Source organism: Rhinatrema bivittatum, chromosome 8, assembly GCF_901001135.1.
Source record: "Rhinatrema bivittatum chromosome 8, aRhiBiv1.1, whole genome shotgun sequence".
NCBI classification, from domain to species: Eukaryota; Metazoa; Chordata; class Amphibia; order Gymnophiona; family Rhinatrematidae; genus Rhinatrema; species Rhinatrema bivittatum.
Genome location: NC_042622.1, coordinates 84,244,723 through 84,264,352, shown reverse-complemented (window position 1 = coordinate 84,264,352; position 19,630 = coordinate 84,244,723). Strand labels below are relative to the sequence as shown.

The following is a 19,630-nucleotide window of genomic DNA, read 5'->3' as shown; positions in this document are numbered from 1 at the left end:
AATCTCCCGCTCTCCATATCTGTCATCCTAAGATTGATTCTTGTACAGTGGGAGCACATATGCACACACACATACATGCTCCTTCTCTCTCATACACACACATACACGCTTGGTGAGAGACAGAGGGAGCATGTGTGAGACACACACACTTTCTCTGTACCTCTCTCACACACACTTTCTCTGTGACTCTCTCACACGCTAACACATACACACACACACACACACACGTGCTTCCTCTTTCTCTCTCTCTCTCACACACGCACACATGCAGACAAAAATTGAACTGGAAACCACAAGCCAGATTCTGTATGCAGTGCAACAATGGAAAAGCAGAAAATCACTGTTCCTCAAAACAATACAATCAAGAAATATAAATCAATCAGAATAGCAAAACCATACTAAAAAATATACATTTCAAAACAGCTGATTAATAGAATAATATTCAAAAATTAGAAGCTCATGTACAAATTTTTAAAAATTTCCTAAACCGATAAAATATTTCAAATCAGCAGACATCAAATGACACCCAGTAATTAAAACTAATAATGATTTTAAAAATCCCCCTCTCTCCAAACCTGTCACTCTAAAATTGTCGTGAACTGGGAGTACACATACACACAGAGACACAAACAAAATATACTCCCTCTGTCTCTCACACATATACACACTTGGTAGAGACAGAGGGAGCTTGAGTGTGTGTGTGTGAAAGAGACAGACACACACGTCTCCTCCATCTCTCTCACACACATACACGCTTCCTCTGTTTCTCTCACACATGATTCCTGTCTCACCCATGCACACACACACACATGCTTCCTCTCTGTCACCCCCACCACCACCCCTACACACAGGCACCCTTTCAATCACACACGCAGGCATCCTCTCACACATGCGCACCCACAGGCACAAACACATTCACTTTTCTATACACTCACTGTCTCATACACACACAGGCATCCACTCACACACACACCAACACACATACACATCCTCTCATACACACACCCCCCCACACACACACACACACACTCCAAATCTCTTCATATACTAGCATTTACTTTCACAGGTCCAGTCTCTCCCTTCTTCAGCTGCCAGTGGTACTGCAGGGTCTTTTCTTCTGCCAGTGGCTATGGGAGTGCCAGCGCAACTCTGGGTCTATTCTTCTGCTGTTATGGATCTTGCTAGGGACTTAGCAATCTGTTAGGAATCTGCCATGGAGTTAGCAATCTGCTAGCGCTTACCCCGCCAGGAGGGTGGAGTGAGCAATCTGGTATCGATCAGCTCCTCCCTCGATAGGCTTGGCTCCTGTAGGAGGAGGAGTTTAGCAATCTGTTAGTGCTCTGTTCCCCCAGAGGGAAGGAGTAGCAACTGTTATGCTTTGTTCCTGTAGAAAGATGAGCCAGCAACCTGTATGATCCCCATGGGGAGATAGCTATCTGATATGGATCAGCTTCCGCAGAAAGAGGAGTAATGGTCTGATGTGGGTTGGCTCCCACAGAGTGGCAGATGATAATACTGCTCTATTAGTAGAAATAGTGAATCCCTGGGCCGATGGCAGATGACAGCGCCCTCAAGTGGAGATCCTGAGAGGGACTACCGGCTAGGCTGGAGTATTGAGACAAACACAGATAGTTCTTTATTAGACTGGAAGTAGAACCACCAGAGGTGGTAGTAGTGAGCTGATGTGCCCGGCAGGGCTGAAGTCCCTCTGATACTGGAACTACGATCTCTAAGTTGTTGAGCTGTAAGGAGAGACTATAGGTAGTGATTAGACAGGGTATGCTGGACATAACCAGTGGTAGATGATACACTCACAATTGTAGATATCAGAAATGTCTTCTATGCAAGAGAGAGGCTTCAGTATTCAGGAACAGGAGCCGCAGGCGAGTACTGGTTCCTATAGGCAGTCTGAAATAGAACTCACAATAACTGTGTATGGGATGGCTTCTGGAATAGAAGAGATGCTAGGAGAGATTTAGGAACATAGGCCCTCGTGGAGCGAGTACCGGTTCCTATCTGTTAATCTGTAATAGTAACCCATAAGATATAGGTATGCGATATCTTCTGAGGAAGAAGAGAGTCTGAGAAAGGTATTAGGAACATAGGCCCTTGTGGAGCGAGTACCGGTTCCTATCTGCAATCTGCAATAGTAACTCACGATCTCCGTACCTGCGATAACGTCTTAGACTGAAGGGAGTCTTAGAGATTAGGAAGAAGGGTCCCCGTGGAGCGAGTACCGGTTCCTGTCTGTAATAGGACTCACGGTTCACGTCTGCGATCGCCTCTAGGCAATAGGAGTCTTCGGGAACGTAGGCCCTCGAGGAGCGAGTACCGGATCCCATCCAACAATCTGAAATCAAGAAGAGAGAGCGGAGCCCCCAAGAAGCGGGTACTCCTGGTAAGTTTGAAAAGGCCAAGCAGTGGAGAAAGATTTCCCCTTGCTGACTCGGATCGTTGTTGCAAGTAGCGTGGACTGCCGAAACAAGTCCCGTTGGAGTTCCTTGCTAACTCATTTGTAGTTAGCAAACAAAGACCTTTTAAATTGAAAACGGATGATGTCACTACGGGGGGGGAGGGGGGACGCCCCCAAGTTTCATGCCCTTGCTGGTACAAAGTCTGGAGCGCGCGCACGCCCTTACGTCATCAGGAACATGGCGGATCTGTGGCGTCAGGCCAGCCCGGGGATTCCTGGACCAAGAGGCGGGGAGAAGCCGCGGGTGCATCTGTCCGTCTGAGCCGAAGGGAGTCACGAGAATAGGCACGAATGCAACATTCTACCACCGGCAAACAGAGCACCGGCGGCAATACTGGGCCTGTTCTTTGCCGCTGCGCCGGCTCCAGGAAATGTTGGCGGCAATGCTGGGCCTGTTCTTTGCCGCCGCACCAGTTCCAGGAAATGCCGGTGGCGCTGCTGGCCTCTGCCACTGTCCTCTGCCACTGCAGGTCCTTGCTTTTGCTGGCGGGGTTTCCCCTGCCACGTCACTGTTCTGCACCACCACAGGACCTTCCTGCTGGCGGCAATGGCACTCCTCCCCCTGTTGCCATAAGCACCTGGATCCTGCCAGGTACTTGTGACCTGGATTGGCCACTGTTGGAGACAGGATTCTGGGCTTGATGGACCTTTGATCTGATCCACTATGTCATTTCTTCTGTTCTTATGTAATGAGGACGAGCTAGCATGGATTTAGAAAAGGGAGGTTGTGGCTTACTAACTTATTACGATTCTTTGAAGGCATAAATAAACATATGACTAAAGGTGAGCTCTTGATATAGTGTATTTGGATTTTCAGAAGGCATTTGACAAAGTCTCCCATGAGAGACTTCTCAGAAAACTACAACGTCATGGGATAGGAGGCGATGTCTTACTGTTAAAAGATAGGAAACAGGAAGTAGGCCTAAATGGTCAGTTTGCCCAATGAAGAGAATTGAGTAGTGGAGCCCCCTGGGGATCTGTACTGTGACCTGTGCTATTTAATATATTCATAAATGATCAAGAAAAGGGAAGAGTGTTCGGATATGCAGATTGCACAAAGATGTTCATAGTTAAAACACAAGCAGACTGTGAAGAACTGCAGAAGGACCTTGTGAGAGTGGGGGACTGGGCATCTAACTGGCAGATAAAATGTAATGTAGGCAAGTGTAAAGTGATGCACATAGGGAAAAATAATCCTAACTATAGGTACACAATGCTGAGTTCTTTATTAGGAATCACCATTCAGGAAAAGGATCTTGGAGTCCTTGAGGACAACACAATGAAATCCTCAGCACAGTGTGCAGTGGCAGTCAAAAAAGCAAATAGAATGTTAGGACTTATTCAGAAAGGAATGGAGAACAGAACTGAATATTATAATGCCTCTGTATAGATCTATGGTGTGATCATGCCTTGTGTGCAGTTCTGGTGGTCTCACGTCAAGAAATATAACAGAACTAGAAAAAAGTACAGGGAAAGGCAACAAAAATGAGAATGGGGACGGAATGGCTCCCTTATGAAGAAAGGTTAAACAGGGTAGGGCTCTTCAGCTTGGAGAAGAGTTGACTGAGATGGGATATGACAGAGATTTATATAATCACATGTGGGGTGGAGTATGTAAATACATTTATTTATTTATGCTTTTAAACAGTGTTAGGTCTAGGGGACACTCCATGAAACTAGCACAGGGATGGGCAAATTTCTTTTTCCACAGAGGCCATATTAGTGGTTCTTGTGTGTACCCGGGGTCCTCCCTCACAGCTCATCCAGCTGGGGGTGTGGAGGGCAGCGATCCCCCTTGGAGCATTAGTGTATTTCAGATACATCTTTACACAGTTAAAAAAAACCAACCCAGTAGAGGCAACAAGAACGACAGGGCTAATTCAATTGGCTTACATGAAAGTGAGCTGTGTTGACATGCAAAAAATAGAAGCAAACCCCTAGCCAACACACATACAGTAATTCTACATTATCACCTGCTGCTCACTCCTCTTTTGACCTTTCCCTTGCAGTTTGCAGGATCTGATTACTCTGGAGAGGGGGTGTAAGTAGAGCATGTCACTGGGGCAATGAGCCTCTGGGTGCTGCTTGGAGCTCTGCTACCTGAGCTTTCTGCACCAGGGCCCTTGTGGGCTGGCCTATACCATAAGCTCCTTTGCATCTACCTGGCCAGCGGCAGGGAGGAGATCCAGGGTGACCTGAGTGACATGGCAGCCCAGAGCTTCTGCAAAGCCTGCTCTGGGCGCTGGAGAGGAGCCGCCAATGCTGCAACTGGGGCCCTGGGATGCCGGAGTGTGGCATCTTTCCTGCGATTGGCTTAGTTTGCTGATGCCATCCTCGATTGCCTGATGTGTGCAATGTTGGGCCATTGGCGATGACATTGAGAAGACAGATTGAGGATTGCATAGAGGTGTCAGCAGACTGGAGATAAGGAAGCTCACAATACAAGGAGGTGGGCCACAAAAAAAAGTAGTGATGGGCTAGTTCTAGCCTGTAGGCAGGGCCGGTGGAAGCACTAGGTGAACTAGGCCTGGTTCTAGGGCACCGAGCATTAGGGGGCGCCGAGCCGCTGATGGCCGACATGAAGGCTCATGTGGCCACCGGTGGACCTCACCCCATTGGCAGCTGAGCAGTGAACTACTGCTGTGCTGTTTTCCGGATACACATAGCAAGAAGATCGGCAGGGCCATGGTGGAGCTCATGTATTTGGATTTTCAGAAGGCGTTTGACAAAGTCCCTCATGAGAGGCTTCTACGAAAACTAAAAAGTCATGGGATAGGAGGCGATGTCCTTTTGGGATTACAAGCTGGTTAAAAGACAGGAAACAGAGAGTAGGATTAAATGGTCAATTTTCTCAGTGGAAAAGGGTAAACAGTGGAGTGCCTCAGGGGTCTGTACTTGGACCGGTGCTTTTCAATATATATATATAAATGATCTGGAAAGGAATACAATGAGTGAGGTTATCAAATTTGCAGATGATACAAAATTATTCAGAGTAGTTAAATCACAAGCAGACTGTGATACATTGCAGGAGGACCTTGCAAGACTTGAAGATTGGGCATCCAAATGGCAGATGAAATTTAATGTGGACAAGTGCAAGGTGTTGCATATAGGGATAAATAACCGTTGCTGTAGTTATACGATGTTAGGTTCCATATTAGGAGCTACCACCCAGGAAAAAGATCTAGGCATCATAATGGATAATACTTTAAAATCGTCAGCTCAGTGTGCTGCAGCAGTCAAAAAAGCAAATAGAATGTTAGGAATTATTAGGAAGGGAATGGTTAATAGAACGGAAAATGTCATAATGCCTCTATATCGCTCCATGGTGAGACCACACCTTGAATACTGTGTACAATTCTGGTCGCCGCATCTCAAAAAAGATATAGTTGCGATGGAGAAGGTACAGAGAAGGGCAACCAAAATGATAAAGGGGATGGAACAGCTTCCCTATGAGGAAAGGCTGAAGAGATTAGGGCTGTTCAGCTTGGAGAAGAGACCGCTGAGGGGGGATATGATAGAGGTCTTTAAGATCATGAGAGGTCTTGAACGAGTAGATGTGACTCGGTTATTTTCACTTTCGAATAATAGAAGGACTAGGGGGCATTCCATGAAGTTAGCAAGTAGACTAATCGGAGAAAATTCTTTTTCACTCAACGCACAATAAAGCTCTGGAATTTGTTGCCAGAGGATGTGGTTAGTGCAGTTAGTGTAGCTGGGTTCAAAAAAGGTTTGGATAAGTTCTTGGAGGAGAAGTCCATTAATGGCAATTAATCAATTTTACTTAGGGAATAGCCACTGCTATTAATTGCATCAGTAGCATGGGATCTTCTTAGTGTTTGGGTAATTGCCAGGTTCTTGTGGCCTGGTTTTGGCCTCTGTTGGAAGCAGGATGCTGGGCTTGATGGACCCTTGGTCTGACCCAGCATGGCAATTTCTTATGTTCATGTCACCACGGCCTGAAGAAAAGGTTGCGTCTCAACGTGCAGGTGCTCCTCCTCCTCCTCCTCCTTCCTGCTCGCATGGCCCCGGAAGAAAAATGTTGCTAGAGCCGTGCGGGCAGGAAGAAGGAGGAGCATCAGTCACATGCAGAAGAGGAGCAGTGCTTACGGGCGGCCCGAGAAGATCAGGGCTGCTGCAGAGCCCATCCTGCGGCGACCCGTGAAAAGGAGGCCCAGAGGTTAGAGAGAGGCTGAGGGCCTGTAGAGTGTGTATGTGTCCGTGTATGAGATGAGTTGAAAGATTCTGTATGAGATGAGTTGAGAGACTGTGTGTGGGAGTAAGGACCTGAATGTTTGCAGAGACAGCATGTGAGAGCCTCTGTGTGTGAGAGCCTGTGCTTGAGCAAGACAGCATGTGGGAGTAAGAGATGCCTGTGTGTGAGAGAGTCAGACAGCATGTGCAAGAGAGAGACTGTGTGTATGAATGATCGTATGAGAGAAAGCATGTGAGAATGAGAACCTGGCTATGTGTTTGAGGGAAGAAGACAGATGGCGAGAAAAGAAATAGAAAAAAAAGACAATAGAAAAGGAATTGGCAAAAAAATAAGAAAGGGAAGGTGGAAAAAAAAAGCCTGTGACCAACCGATTAGAAAACTAAGATCAGACAGCAAATGTAAAAAAAAATAAATTACTTTTTACTGATTGGCACATGTAATCTTTGGGAATGTGCAAGAGTAGCACTTTCTCTATGCAGATCTCACAATGTACGAGATCAGCATGGAGGAAGTGGTAGCCCACGGCAGCAGAATGGGCTTCAGTGCCCACGGCAGCAGAATGGGCTTCAGTGCCAGTAGCAGCAATCAGCACCTCCCCAATAGCCACGCAGCAGCAGTGACAGTGGCAGCAGAGGAATGAGAGAGGCTCTGAGGTTGCTGGCAAAAGAAAGAGAGGGGGGTCTGCCTTTAGTGTGTGCATGTGTATGAATGGGAGTCTGCCTGGGGTTTGTATGTGTGAGAATAGGTGCCTGCCTGTGTGTGGTATATGTGTGTGTGAGAATTAATTGGTGCCTGCCTGGGGGTCTGTGTGTGTGAGAATGACTGGGAGCTTGCCTGTGTGTGTGTGTGTGTGTGTTTGTGTGAGAATGATTGGGAGCTTGCCTGGGTGTGTGTGTGTTTGTGTGTATGTGAGGGAACCAGTGAGAGTGAGAGCATGAGTGTGTATGAGAAAATCCAGGGGAGTAAGAGTGTGTGTGTGTGGGGGGGGGGGTGAGGAAGGGGAGAGAGTGTCTTACAGCCTGAGAGTGTGTCAGTGTCTGTGAGAGCGAGAGGTTATGGTGGATGTAAGAGCATGAATGTGTATGTATGTGAGAGAGAATAGACATGTGAGTATGTGTGAGAGAGAGAGGATAACCTCCTAATCCTCGACAATATCAGGGTGACTGGAAATTAAGATCTCCCATGTATGGACAGCAGGGGCTTTTTAAAATCCTTATTAGTTTTAATTATTGGATGTTATTTGATATATGTGCTGTTTTGAAATATTTTATTGGTGTTTGGGAAACTGTAAAAATGTATATGATTTTAATTAATAGAAATTCTATTTGTCAGTAGTTTTAAAATATTCTTTTATTAGTATGGTTTTACTATTATAACTGATGCTTTATGTTTCTTGATTTTATTATTTTATGAGGAATGGTGGTTCTGTTTTTCCATTGTTAATACACAGAGACTGGCTTCTTGGGGTTTCCATTTCAGTTTTTTCTAATTTGTGCTCCTTTATTTTGTATTCTGTATTTGGTGAGGGTCTGTCTCTGCTCTGTGTGTGTGACCATGATGAGAGATTCTGCTAGCTTGTAGTGTCAGTATAGGGATCTATAGCAATTGGGTTTGTTTTGTTTCCTCAGTAGGTGGTGTATTGGTATTCTAGGACCCAGTGTAATATTTACCCTTGCTTATTCACAGGTAGGGTTATTGTTGTTTGAGTCCTTGGTGTTATTACTGTTATGTTACAATGGGATTGCAGTATAGATTTTGAGTGTCTTTTTTGCGGGATTTTGTGTTAGGTCACAATGTGCCTGGCAGTGGAAAGTGTTTGTGCTGCTGTTACTGTGAGGTGACACCAGAATTTGAAAATATCTTTTAGTATGATGAGCTGTAAGGGAAACATCCCAGCTCCATTGTTTGGGGGAATTTCAGTGGATGCACAGAGTTACAGAACTGGAGGTGCAGGATTTATATTGACATTCTGTCCCTTCCTATATATTCCAGGCTTCACTCTCATAGCCATATAGAATTAGTTGAATGAGGCTATCAAATAATTTTATAGTAGTTTTACTAGAAGTGTGAAACTGGCCAGCTTTTTAAAATTACGCAGAAGACCCTTTGGACTATTTTATTAACACTTTTTTTTGTAACCAATTTTAAAGCAGGATCCATGTTATAGAGGTGGGTGTGATGAAGAAATGTCATTTTGGCTCCCCCCCCCCCACCCAAATTCTTCTGTCTAGAGATGCCATTGATTTTCTGTGACCTTAAGCATTAGTACAAGAAGGATTACGGGGGGGATGCTGGAGAGGCACACAAATGCATTCGCTCCCGGGCGCCGGAGACCCTTGGTACGCCACTGGGTGCGAGTCATATGGGGCCGCAAGCGGTGGCAAAGAGGAGTGGAGATTTGGCGGGCCGCAAGCGGTGCCCAACCTGCTCACGACCCAGAAAACCACACAGCGAGTGTGATCGAGAATGAGGTAGGAGTCGGGGCTGAGACCGGGGGATGGTGCAAGGGAGAAGGCTCGCCTAGGGCGCCTAATCCCCTTGCACCGGCCCTGCCTGTAGGTCTTAGTTTGCTCATCTCTGAACTAGCGGGTAAGCTGATTTAAAACAAATTGAAGAAAGTTTTTTTTCACTCAACGCAAAATTAAGCTATGGAATTTTTTGCCAGAGGAATTGATGAAGGCAACAAACATAGCTATGTTTAAAAGGGGGTTGGAACAAGTTCCTGGAGGCAAAGTCCATAAACAGTTACTGGCCAGATGGACCCAGGGAAACCCACCACTTATACCTGGAAGTGAGCTACAAGAAATTAATTTACTCTTTAATATGTGCCGGCTACTATCTAAAATTCCAGACTGGCCACCGTCGGAGACAGGATGTTGGACTCAATAGACTTTTTGTCTGACACAGCATGGCACATGTTATGTTCTTATGTTATGTATTGCCACTATTACCACCCACTCCATACACTTCACTTCTTCCCCAGTGCCAACTTCAACTGTTTGGACAATATTTTTTCTTCCATAGCATTAAAAATTATTATTGCTTTATAACTCCCCAAGTAAATCAAGCTTAGTGGAACCAACAAATACTAGAAATGAAGGCCCTGCTTTAAAATGAAGGTGCACCACTGAGATAAGGCAAGTCGAATGGTCTTTTTCTCCCATGCCCTTGACGCCACATTGCTCTTCTCAAACCAAGGGTTCGTTGGAGCTTAAAAAGAACTCGAAATCCATCTCGGAAGAAAAGGTTTCCGATGCTTGTTTGGTCCAAGCATCGACGGTTGGACGTCAGCAGTGCAAGGCAGAGGGTTCACGAACGCCTCCACTTAGCACAGTTTGGGGCCAGACTACCTCCACCATCTGCCACATGGTTGTGGGGCCCACCTGGTTCTTTGCAGGAACATAAGGACATAAGAAATTGCCGTGCTGGGTCAGACCAAGGGTCCATCAAGCCCAGCACGGCAATTTCTTGTGTTCAGGAAGAGAAACCTTTTTAGCTTCTGATATGGAGGTCAACCCCCACCTCTGGTAGCTCTACAGGCAGCTGTATGTTGCGGTGTGAGAAGTCAGCTGTTTAGGCATGGGGGTAGAAACGGGCCCTGAAGGGTTCCAAGCAGAGTGGGGACTGGCAGTAGCAGGACACAGCAGGTACAGTGGGTGCTCTTTACAAGTTGGGAGCCTAAGGATTTAAGAAAACAAATACTTGCAGGAAACTGTGTAGCCAAAAGTCACAAGGCTAGGAGCTTTTGCCTCTCCTCTCTGTCATCCTTCCCCCTTTTCCTTATATTTCTTCTTGAACTTTTCCCATCCTGTGTACAGTTAAAATACCAAACTATTAAAGTAAAGAGAGAAAAAAAGAAACCAAACTAAACTAGAGCCAAGCTGCACCCCAGGCTCCGCGGCTTCGGTTTCTTCTGATAAATTATTGCAATCCTTAAAGTGTGAAAAGTGTTTTCAGAATGATTTTACCTCCCCCGATGGGAGAATGAAAAAAAAAAATACAAAATTTAAAAAAAAAAAAAAAAAAAGCCTCATTGCTTTTATTTTTGCTCATTGGAGTAGTTCTGACCTGCTCTATAATTACGTTACTTTCTACCTACTGTGCGAAGGCATTTCCACCCTCGGCTGCCTCTCGCAGCTCCATCTCTCCGGTTCCCATGATGCTGTCACTCACAGCCTTTCAGCCCAACCATGTAGAAATCAAAGAGAAAGGCAAAATGGTGGAAGCCGCAGGGAGAAGTAAGTGCTCCACAGTCTCTTTTCTCTCTGCTATTTTTTTCCCCTTTTTACTTTATTCGCAGCATCTCCCTGACTGCGAACGTTAGGTATAATGAAGGGGTGGAAGGATTATTAAAGGTGGCTGATTTGGAGGAAGGGAAGGAAGCAAAGTTGGAACAAGAGAACAAGAGCAGATAATTTCACATATTCACCCTGCCTGATCTAAAAGGGAACCGGTTATATGTTTACCGCAAGATGATATGTTTGGGAAAGGAAAAAAAAAAAGAAATATATGGATTTAAAAAGAAAATTTGTTTTATGGTCTCAAACTCTAGCAACGGGAGAGAGGGCAGTGCTAGGAGACCGCACGGCTGCAGTTTACAGTTACCAGATCCAGATGCTCTGAAACACTCAGGTCTGGACATATTAATCAGTACCAGTTAGCCCCCTCCCCCAAAAAGCGCACACCATATCTCCCCAAATTCCAGTCTATTGTTTTCTAAGTGGATAAACAGTGCCATAGTAGCTACCATACATAGGGCCAGTTTGCCCATCTAGTCTGCCCAGTTACTTCTACATGTGGGCCCTTTCTACTCTCTGCTCATGAGCCCCTCTTGCCCTGACCACCGCTTTCTGTACCTGTCCCGATCAAGCGTACATCCTGGCACTGCCCTGACTGCTCCCAGTCCTGCTGGTGGTGATTCCAGGCAGCAGTCACCTTTCTCAGTACAAGAGCTCTGGCAGTTCTTGCTCCCGCTGAGCTGATGATTCAGGAAAAACCAACATCCTTCACCCACAGCAAGAAGCCCTGACTGACCTAGAGTAACCTGTAAGGGGATCCCACTGCCTGACTCATAGGGTGACACCGCGGGAGCCTCGGCTCACTCCTGCAATGACACTGTGAACGCTCGCAGTCATGCACACGGGGAGGGCAATTTTCAGAATCATTTACCCGACTACATTGGCATGTCTGAAAATGCCCTCCTCTAGCCAGCTATAAAGTACCAGTGGGCTTCCTCGGTGCTAGTAATTTTAACCAGTTTGTAAACAGACATTTCCCTGGTGGTGTTCAGACTGAGGGAGTAAAACATGTGCTATTTTACTCTTTCCCCCGCCCCCCGCCACATACTTCTTTCACAGACGATTTTAGTGGGCACACTTTACGTGATTCTCACAGAACCCATCCCTGCATGGTTTCTTACCGAAGATGAGCCACAAAGTGCGCACAGTAAAATTAGCCCCTGTGCTTTGCAACTTATGTGAGCTACTGAGATCTGCCCCCAGAGAGGACAACTTTCTAGCTACATTCAGAATTCCACCAACGTGGCTTGCAAGTCCAAAAATACCAAGTCACAAATCAATACGTAATACAATAAAAACAGGAAAGCATAAAACACAATATGGGGGGGAGGCAGGCAGGAGTTATTTTTCAAAACCATTTACGCACAAAAATCTTGTTTATATCTGTGAGTAAATGGCTGCTGTAGAATTGACCTGGGCTCCTAACATAAAAGTATGTACATAGCCCAGTTTCACACATATGTTAACATGTACTGACGAGAGGTGTACTGGGGGCAGGGACGGCACACTTTGCATACTTTTTTCTATTATGAAACATACTGAATGCACATACGTGTAGCCCCTCTGAAGAGGAGGTGTAACTTTACATGAGTGAATATGTTATATTATATTACATTATTTTACCTTTCTAGTCTGCCTTCCTTACAACCCAAAGTGGTTTACAAAGAAAAAACAGTACAATAATAATAAGCATAAATCAGAGCATCAAGAATCCAGTGCATCAAGAATCACATGACACTAGAAAGGCCTCTGAAATCAATTTAGTAAAGACCCTCTCCATCAGAGGCCCTGCCTCTGATGGCTGGCATCCTTGCATGGTCAAAAGGTTTTGCAATGACTGCTGCTAACTAACGGTATAAGTGCTGTTGGCAAACTCAGCCAATTACGCAAGTATTTTTCAAAGTGAAAGTATGTGCATTAGGCCTGATTTTAAAAAGCATTTACTTGCTTAAAACTGGATTTTACAAGTGTAAATGCACTTTACCCATGTAAGAGGGTGTGAGGGAGTATACAAAAGACTCCCTCAAATCACCTTAAAACACAGGCTAGAGCTATCTACCCCGGTCCGCCTTAAGGCACAGACCCACAAAGGATTCTGGGTATGGCAGGATCCCTTCCTAACAGTATAAAGGATCAGGGCCCAGAAGGGTTAGGAATGCCCCAGGGAGCTGCTTCGAGCCCATGGTATGCATTTACGGTGTACATATAACTGCTTTGGATGTTTAAAGCGAGGTGAGGTACCTTTTTGGTTTACTGTTTCTTTGAACTCCTATAAATAAACCTTTGTTCCTGATCAAAATTGCCAAGTCTTGCAATCTTTCTTGGCTCTTCTAGATGCCGTGCCCAGCCCAAAATGTAGTGGCAAGAGTGGAATTTGTGACCTACAGAAGGAACCACAAGCACCGATCCATAGCTATAGTAGAAGAAAAAAAAATACCCCAGAGGGTTTTTATTCTGTTTCCTGGGGCCTCCCTAGTTTCTTGCCCAATGGTGCTACAAACAGGTTAAGGGGGTATCCTACCTGGAATAGATAGGGGTCAAGAAATGAGGCAGGGCCAAACAGGCCTGCAGGATTTTATTTATTTTTCTCCTTTTTCCTCTCTCCTTTCTCTGGAGAGTTGCCTGCCTAGCACTCCCCTTCCCCCAGAATGCAGGCAAATATGGAGCAAATCATATAGGTTCTGAGTATTGGGAAGCAACAGCTGCTAAATGCTTTGCAGGTCCAGATCGACCAGCAGCCCGTGTTGCGGGAGTAAGTGGCTCAGCAGAACACACTATTGACTTAAGTGACACAGGCAGAGCAGACGGCAGTGACTAAACCACCTCTTGGCCACAGGCTTACCGAAAATGACTCATGGAGAGGACCCCGACAGTTTCTTAAAGAATTTCCAGCAAACTGCTAGACTGACCAGCTGTCCAGCTGGCTGCTTTCCAGATTGCGAACCTCGATGACACCACCTCATATCCGGAAGTGAAGACTGCCATTCTTCAGAGAACTGGGCTCATACCAGAGATCTACCAGCAACACTTCCGGTGTGGGTTTCTGTAGCCAGAGAAGAATCCAAGAAACCTTTTCCATAGGCTTTGTGATGTCACCTGTAAATGGCTCCACCCAGAGGGGAAGACTAGCGAGGAGGTCACCAAAACAATTCTCTTGGAGCAATTCCTAGATATCCTTGGATTGCCTCTGCGGCAGTGGGTCTACCAACACCTGAAGCTTACACTAGAGAAGGCCTTAGAAGTGGCAGAGGTCTACTATCAAGCTCACTCTATAACAGAGACACCGCGCTCCCTGAGCAGTTACAGGATAAACTTAGAGGCCGACGAGGCCCTAAGAATCAGTGGCTCCGGCTGCCAGAAGAAACAGCCCAAATGCAGCTCATAACCCCAATGTCCAACTTTGGGGAGGCCCCCATGCTTCGCTTGTGGAGAAAGTGGCCATTTTGCCCTGGACTGTCCCCACTGTGAAGAAGCTATGGACATCAATGCTGTGACACTGCTTTGTTGTCATTTTGTGGACATTCCCATGCAAGAGGCTGGCTCCTTCATAATTTCAGTAGAAATACAAGGCATTCCAACATAGGCTTTAGTTGATTCGGGGAGTGTGAGATTAGTACTATGATAATGTGGTGATGTTGAGCTGCATACATGGCAACCACAGACAATATCCAACCTGCCAAGTGCAATTAAAGGCACCCATCAGCCAAGACAAAATTGAAGTTCTTCCATGGCTCTCCTACCGTCCTAATTGGGCAAGACTGTCCGAACTGGGTGTTCACGATGGGGTCACCCAGAAGGAGGTACCATTCCCTGAACTCTTCCCCACAGAGTACAAAGCCTAGTTTCCTAAAGTCTCAAAAATGCCAAAATCCCAGAGACAATGAGACAGGACAAGTACAGTTTTGCAGCTGACCAAGAGTCAGAGGGGGAGGTTACCTCCAAGTCAGAGGAAGAACATCCCCCATCTCAGATCTTATCCCTGACCCCTTTAACTGGGAAAGAGAGCGTAAGTCAGAGGACTTCAAATGCGCCTAGAGGGAGGATGACTCCTTTAAGTGGACATGGGAGTGCCTACAGAGGCTTGATGGTAAGCTAGTACCGGGGACCCTGGTGACCCCACCTGCTTCCCCATACTTCATAATGAAAAGAGACTTGCTATACTGAGTTACCAAGGGGACTGTGAGGGGGGAGCTGATAGAGCAAATCCTAGTCCCCAAGGCCTACCGCAAAAAGATCATGCAGTTAGCACATAGTCACCTGCTAGGGGGTCATTTGGGAGAGGAAAAGACCCGAGAGAAAATATTGGCCCAATTTTATTTACCAGGATTATTTAAACAGGTCCATTGTTCTGCCAGGCCTGCCCTACCTGCCAACTCACTAAGCTTGGTGGTGTTAGGGCAGCACCCTCTCATTCCCATGCCCATAATCAAAACCCCTTTTGAGAGGGTGACCATGAACCTTGTGGGGCTGTTAGGAAGAACAATGCAAAGTAATAATTATATTCTTGTGATCTTGGATTATGCGACCAGATCCCCTGAAGCACTACCCCTGAGAAATATGAAATCCTGATGGTGGCGACTGGCCTAATGAAAGTTTTCTCTCAGCTGGGGCTCCCTAAAGTGATCCTGATAGGTCAAGGAACCCCATTCATCTCTAAATTAATAAGGCAACTCTGTAGCCTGCTTAAGGTGAAAACTCTATGTACATCAGTGTATCATCCTCAGACCAATGGCCGCGTGAAGCGCTTCAGTTGGACACTTAAGCAAATGTCGCGAAAGTTCGTAGATGAACATGGCAAAAATTGGGACTTTTTGCCTTTCGAGTTATTATAAAGTTGAAGACCAAGGGGCATATTAGATGTGGCTCGAGAGACATGGAAGTATGAAGGAAACCCTGGACAGAGTCTCGTGGACTATGTCATTTAGATACAAGAGCGCCTCAAGAAAGCCGGGGAGGCAGCCCACGCATATAACTGTCCCACAGTTCAGAGAATCTTCCATCCTGGAGTCCAGATTCTCGTTCTCTTCCCCTCTTTAGAAAGCAAGTTGTTTGCCTGTTGGCAAGGACTTTAGGAGGTCTTGGGAAAAAAGGCCGGGTCAATTATAAAATAGCTCAGCCAAATAAAAGAAAGAAAACTCAGATTTACCTTCCTAACAGTATAAAGAATCAGGGCCCCGAAGGGTTAGAAAGGCCCTGGGGAGCTGCTTTGAGCTCATGGTTAGTTGAAAGCGAAGTGAGCTACTGTTTTGCTGTTTCTTTGAATTCCTGTAAATAAACCTTTGTTCCTGGTCAGAACAGCCAAATCTTGCTGCCTTCCTTGGCTGTTCCAGATACCGTGGCTGGCCCAAAATGCCTGGCTTTTGAAAATTGCTACAAAATATTCCATTGAATTGTCCATACAATATTCACTTTAAGCGTGTAGAAGGCTTTTTAAAATTGCTATGATAGTATGTTACATTTACACGTTACTCCTTTTTAAATTTCCTCCATAATGCACAATGTACATGCAAACTTTACTGCTTTGCAGGCTGTTTGAAAATTACCCTCTATAAGCAAAAGGAGCACAAAGAATGATAAATGCACACTATTCCTAGCCCCTTTTCTCATTAGGGTTAAGGCAAGAAAAACAAAACTAATCTCTACTCCCACCCCCAATAAACTTAAACAATCAAAAAGCCCAGAGTGATGTTTCCATAATCCTCACTCACTCCCAAAGAAGATCCCAAAAGGGCAAACCCTTTTGGTTCACCCCTTTGGTGGCGACCCACCCCTGCAGCAGGCCACAATGTTGTGTCGGCCTGCAACGACAGCAGCGAGAAAGGGCAGGAGCGGAGGATCAGCCACTGAACGCACAGGTACGCATAACGCGGAAGAGTTATGGAACTGCAGAGACAGGATTTACATGGGTGGAGCAGCCATTCGCTGGTACAAATGTACACGTTGCAGGCATGTGGAGAACTTCAGGTATTGACATAGGAGAGGAGAAGAAGAGGAAGAGATCTCAGTGATGGGAGAGGAGAGGGAGGGAGAATCAGGGTTGGGGAGTAAAGAGGGAGAGAGAATCAGAGATGGGGAGATGGGGAAGATCAGATATGGGGAAGCAGGAAGAGATGGATGGAAGGAGATGAAGGACTAGGATTGGGTCTGAGAAGAAGGGAAGATCATGGGGAAGAGAAAGAAAGAAGATTGGGGGGGGGGGGGGGAGGAGGAGAAAGAAGGAAGGAAGGAAGACCAGGATGGGGGGAAGGAGAAAAGAAGGGGAGAGAGGTTCTAGGATCTTGAAGAAGATACGGAAGAGGGAGAATAAGATTCTGGAATCTTGAGAGGGGTTATCCAGAAAAAGAAGGAGTTATCCCTCCACTGGCTCCAGTCCTGCTCCCCCTCTCTCCATATCCCCATCCCCAATCCTTATCACCTTTCTCTTCCTTTCCCACTCCAGTCCTCTTTCTCCACTTTCCTGTCTCCATCCCATATGCCAATACATTCATATACACATCCATCCACCCATCCCCAGCAACTCTTTCACACACACACAACCTGATAACCCCAGTCCCTGTGACACAACCCCTGTCCTCTCTATTCATACCACCTCCACCAGCTCCTCTATCACATCCCCATCCCCCAGTCCATGTTCCACATAACCCCCATCCCCCAACCCCTTTTTTCACCTTCCTAACACACCAACCCTCCTACCATGCTGATCAGGGATGGCAGGAGGAAGTAGAAGGGAGCAACACCTTGAGCTGTGTCGCCTTCCTCTGCTACCCAGGGACAGACTGCTACTTTGAACTGTGCAGGACACCATACTGCTGCGTGTTCAAAGTAGCACTCAGGACCTGGGCAGCAGAGGAAGAGGGCACAGTCAGTCCTACTGCCACTCTCCTCCTCTTCCAGTCACCCAATCAATGTGAGGGAGATGGTAATTGGCCAAGGGAACAGGAAAGGTGTTAGAAATGTACAGCAGAACAGTCTCCACCTCCCAGCCTGGCTCAGCCCCTGGTTTTACACAGCGATCCTGCAGGAACCATCAAATTCTGCAGAAAGGGGCAGATTTTGTGGCCCTTATTGAGGCAATGGAATCATGGGAGACTAGGGGCCCTGGTTACAGGCACTTAAAAACCCAGGCAGGCACACTAGCACTGCTTCCGTGCAAGGTAACAGGGATGAATCTTGCTCCTACCTCACAAGCTCTTCATTGTACAGTGACTGTGGGGCCTGTCTGCCCAGGATGCACACCTGACCCTTCAACACAGACAACTGCACCTTCCCCTCCACCAGCTCCTGTGATTTCTCAATGCAGCTCCGGACAAATTCACACTCTGGGCTGTACCAAAAACCTGGGGGGAAAACAAAAGAGTTCATGAATGATGTTATCAATCTGTGGAAGCTGAGTTGCTCGTCCTGTTATTAGTGTGACAGCTCTGAACCTGATGCAATAAAATGTGAGTACAAAACGTGAGCTAAATTTGAGTCCACGTTGTCTTTTCTCAGGTGGAGACATTGAGTTAACGCCTGATGCAGTAAGATAATGGGGTTCTATTGCAATGGGGGCTCCAAGGTTAGGCACCTGTTTTCATTTGAATTTAGGGGCCTATGTTTTCAGCTGAAAATTCGCATAAATGTAGAGCCCTAAATTTAGGCCTGCAAGTCATTTGCCTAGATTTAGGACTCTAAATTTGGTGCCTAGTTTTGAAAATCAGTGTTGAAATCAGTGCTAAACTCCTAAGTTTGTTTCCTCACTTGTAGCCATCTACTTTTTAGGGTCCTAAATTTTGGTGCCTAGTGAAACTAGGAGCTTAAAATCAGGCATTCAGCCCTAGTTAATTTTCAAAAGGGCCAATTTAGATTCCTAACTCCAAAAGTTAGGAGCCTAAACCCTTTGAAACGTGATCTCAGGGAGTTTAAAAAAAGCACACTACCCTGAAAACGTGCGCAAAAGACATGCTTAGCATGTACAAAATATGATTTATGCACATAAAACAGAATTTGTGTATATACATTTTGTGCACAAAAGCATAAAAAATGCTTTATTTGCAGAAAATTTGATTTGTGTACAAATCATGTTTTATGCGTATAAATCCCAAATACAGGACTTCCATGCCACAAACTGAGTTCAGTTCCATAGACTAACATTAGCCCATGTAACTTTACTCTGACCAGGATTTAAATTTCCAGTGTTAAGAAACCAGGAGTTAAGCCTACATGCCTTTCTGCATTGGGGAGTAATAGCTAATAGGGATGTGAATCGTTTTTCTGACAGATGAAAATATCGTACAATATTTTCTCATCCGTCAGATATCAGGGGGTCCCCGAAAGTGATAGGCAAACCCCATGAAATTTTTCATGTGGTTTTCTTATCATTTTGGGGGAGGGGGGGAAGAAAGGGCACACAAAAAAAAAAACCCCCAAACCCACCCAGACCCTTTAAATCTAATTAGTTAGAATCTCCTACTCTCCTGACCCCCCCCCCAAAACTTTCTTAAAGAAACTGGTGGTCCAGTGGGAGTCCCGGGAGCGATCTCCCACTCTCGGGCCATCGGCTGCCACTAATCAAAATGGCGCCGATGGCCCTTTGCCCTTACCATGTAACAGGGGCTATCGGTGCCATTGGCCCGCCCCTGTCACATGGTAGAAGCAATGGATGGC

At 45.9% G+C, this 19,630-nt stretch overlaps 1 protein-coding gene across 2 annotated transcripts in view; it reads right to left on the bottom strand.

Moving 5' to 3' along the window:
• Positions 1–19,630, bottom strand: part of ASS1 (argininosuccinate synthase 1) — a 230,497-nt gene that overhangs the window by 22,275 nt on the left and 188,592 nt on the right. For both annotated transcript variants that reach the window (XM_029612119.1, XM_029612120.1), the window contains exon 14: positions 18,165–18,321. In XM_029612119.1, coding sequence (XP_029467979.1) covers positions 18,165–18,321 — 157 coding nt within the window. The remainder of the gene's footprint in view (positions 1–18,164; positions 18,322–19,630) is intronic.